Raw genomic sequence first — 1,709 nt, forward strand, 5'->3', positions numbered from 1 at the left:
TGTTCTGACTACTGCCTCTTGGTCCAAGTATAGGTTTCGTATTAGCACAATTAAATGTTCTGGGATTCCCATTCTTCTCAGAGTCAGCCACAGCTAATACAATGCACAAAAAAATATTTCATTAGATCCTTGACTGTCAGTTAAAAAATTGAAACCTTAAAGAAATCACTGCTAAAACCAATCTGCAGTTCCATCACCATGATGTAATGACAATTGAATGAACCTTGAGTATGTAGACTTTGATTCTCGGTCTACTTTGCCATTAAACCACTGAGCAGTATTGAGTATTGTCACATCAGCTCTCTAGTTCACAGGTTCCTCATCTCTGCAGTAAATGGAGGTAGTGACTGGGTGATACAAATGGTTACAGGCTCAACTACTAAAAGAAAGGTGAATGACCCTAACCCATCCAGAGACGTCAAAAGACAAGCTTGGGGCTCGGCTTTCAAAAGGCCAGGTTCTTGAAAACCCTGGGAGGAAGTTCTACTTGACACACGTGGAGTCACCATGAGTTAGAATCAACTCTGTGGCCATTAGTTTATTTTAAAAAAATGAATAAAATTGCAAATTTATAATTTTTCTGATCTTACAAATGTCTGTGCCCCCACACTGATGGAGACTGTGACTCCCTCATACTCTTTTGTTTTGTTACAGGTATGTCAAGACCCCACGCCATACGATCCAAGTAGACCACATTGAGTACATGGACGAGATAGCCAGCCTGGCGGGGGTAAAGCCCAACCTGCTGCTTCTCTTTCTCTCAGACCCAAAATTGGCCATGGAAGTTTTCTTTGGCCCATGTACGCCATACCAGTACCGCCTGCAGGGGCCAGGGAAGTGGGACGGGGCCCGGAGAGCCATCCTGACCCAGAGAGAGCGGATCATCAAGCCCCTGAGGACCCGCATTACCAGTGACAACAGTCACTGCTCCTCAGAGCCCTCTTGGATTAAGATGGCACCTGTTGGGTTGGCATTTCTTATTGCTGGCTTAGCCTACTTTAGATATATTCATTATGGTAAAAGGAAATAAATGAATGGGCATTAAGTGGGAAAAGCATGTAATAGTAATGTCTATTCATCTTGAATCATTATATCTTTTCTTTTAAAATCAACACCACAGATCCAATTGAAAAAAAAAAACCCTTACGGCACAGTGATTAAAGTACTTGCCTGATAACCAAAAGATAAACAGTTTGAATCCATTAGCTGCCACTTGGGAGAAAGAAGGAGCAATATGCTTCTGTAAAAAATATACAGTCTTGGAAACCCTACAGGGCAGTTCGAATGCATCCTAATCATATATAGTCACTGTAAGTCAGAGTCAATTTGACAGCAAGTGATTTTTCATTACTATTATAGAAAATATTATGTAGATATACTTTATAAATATGATAACCTGTGGTAAGAAGCTACTCTCCAATCTCAAAGGCACTCAGTTCGAATCTACCAGCCGCTCCATGGGAGAAAGGATGGGCAGTCTTCTCCTGTGCAATTAACTGCCTCTGAAAACCCACCAGAGTGTCAGCTATGGGTCTGTTCTAACCCAATGGTCCCCAACAACAAAGGAAAACTGTATAAATATATCTATTCCTTTAAAAATGGGAAAATGTTATGTGTATCTAAAAGTAGTGTGGTGAGTGTAGGGGCAGCTGTGTCCACCTCTACTAACTTCATAAGCCAAGAGAATCCTCATCAAGAGCACAAAGGCA

General features: G+C 41.4%; 1 protein-coding gene across 1 annotated transcript in view; it reads left to right on the plus strand.

The window, feature by feature from the left end:
* The window catches only part of LOC102851117 (dimethylaniline monooxygenase [N-oxide-forming] 5-like), a 33,634-nt gene extending 32,604 nt beyond the window's left edge, over positions 1-1,030 (plus strand). Inside the window, exon 8 of the mRNA XM_006887384.1 lies at positions 655-1,030. Within this exon, the coding sequence (XP_006887446.1) occupies positions 655-1,030 (376 nt within the window). The remainder of the gene's footprint in view (positions 1-654) is intronic.
* Positions 1,031-1,709: the final 679 nt, after the last annotated feature.

This window comes from Elephantulus edwardii, unplaced genomic scaffold (genome assembly GCF_000299155.1).
Source record: "Elephantulus edwardii isolate Elephantulus edwardi_28Jun2011 unplaced genomic scaffold, EleEdw1.0 scaffold00057, whole genome shotgun sequence".
Lineage (NCBI taxonomy): Eukaryota > Metazoa > Chordata > Mammalia > Macroscelidea > Macroscelididae > Elephantulus > Elephantulus edwardii.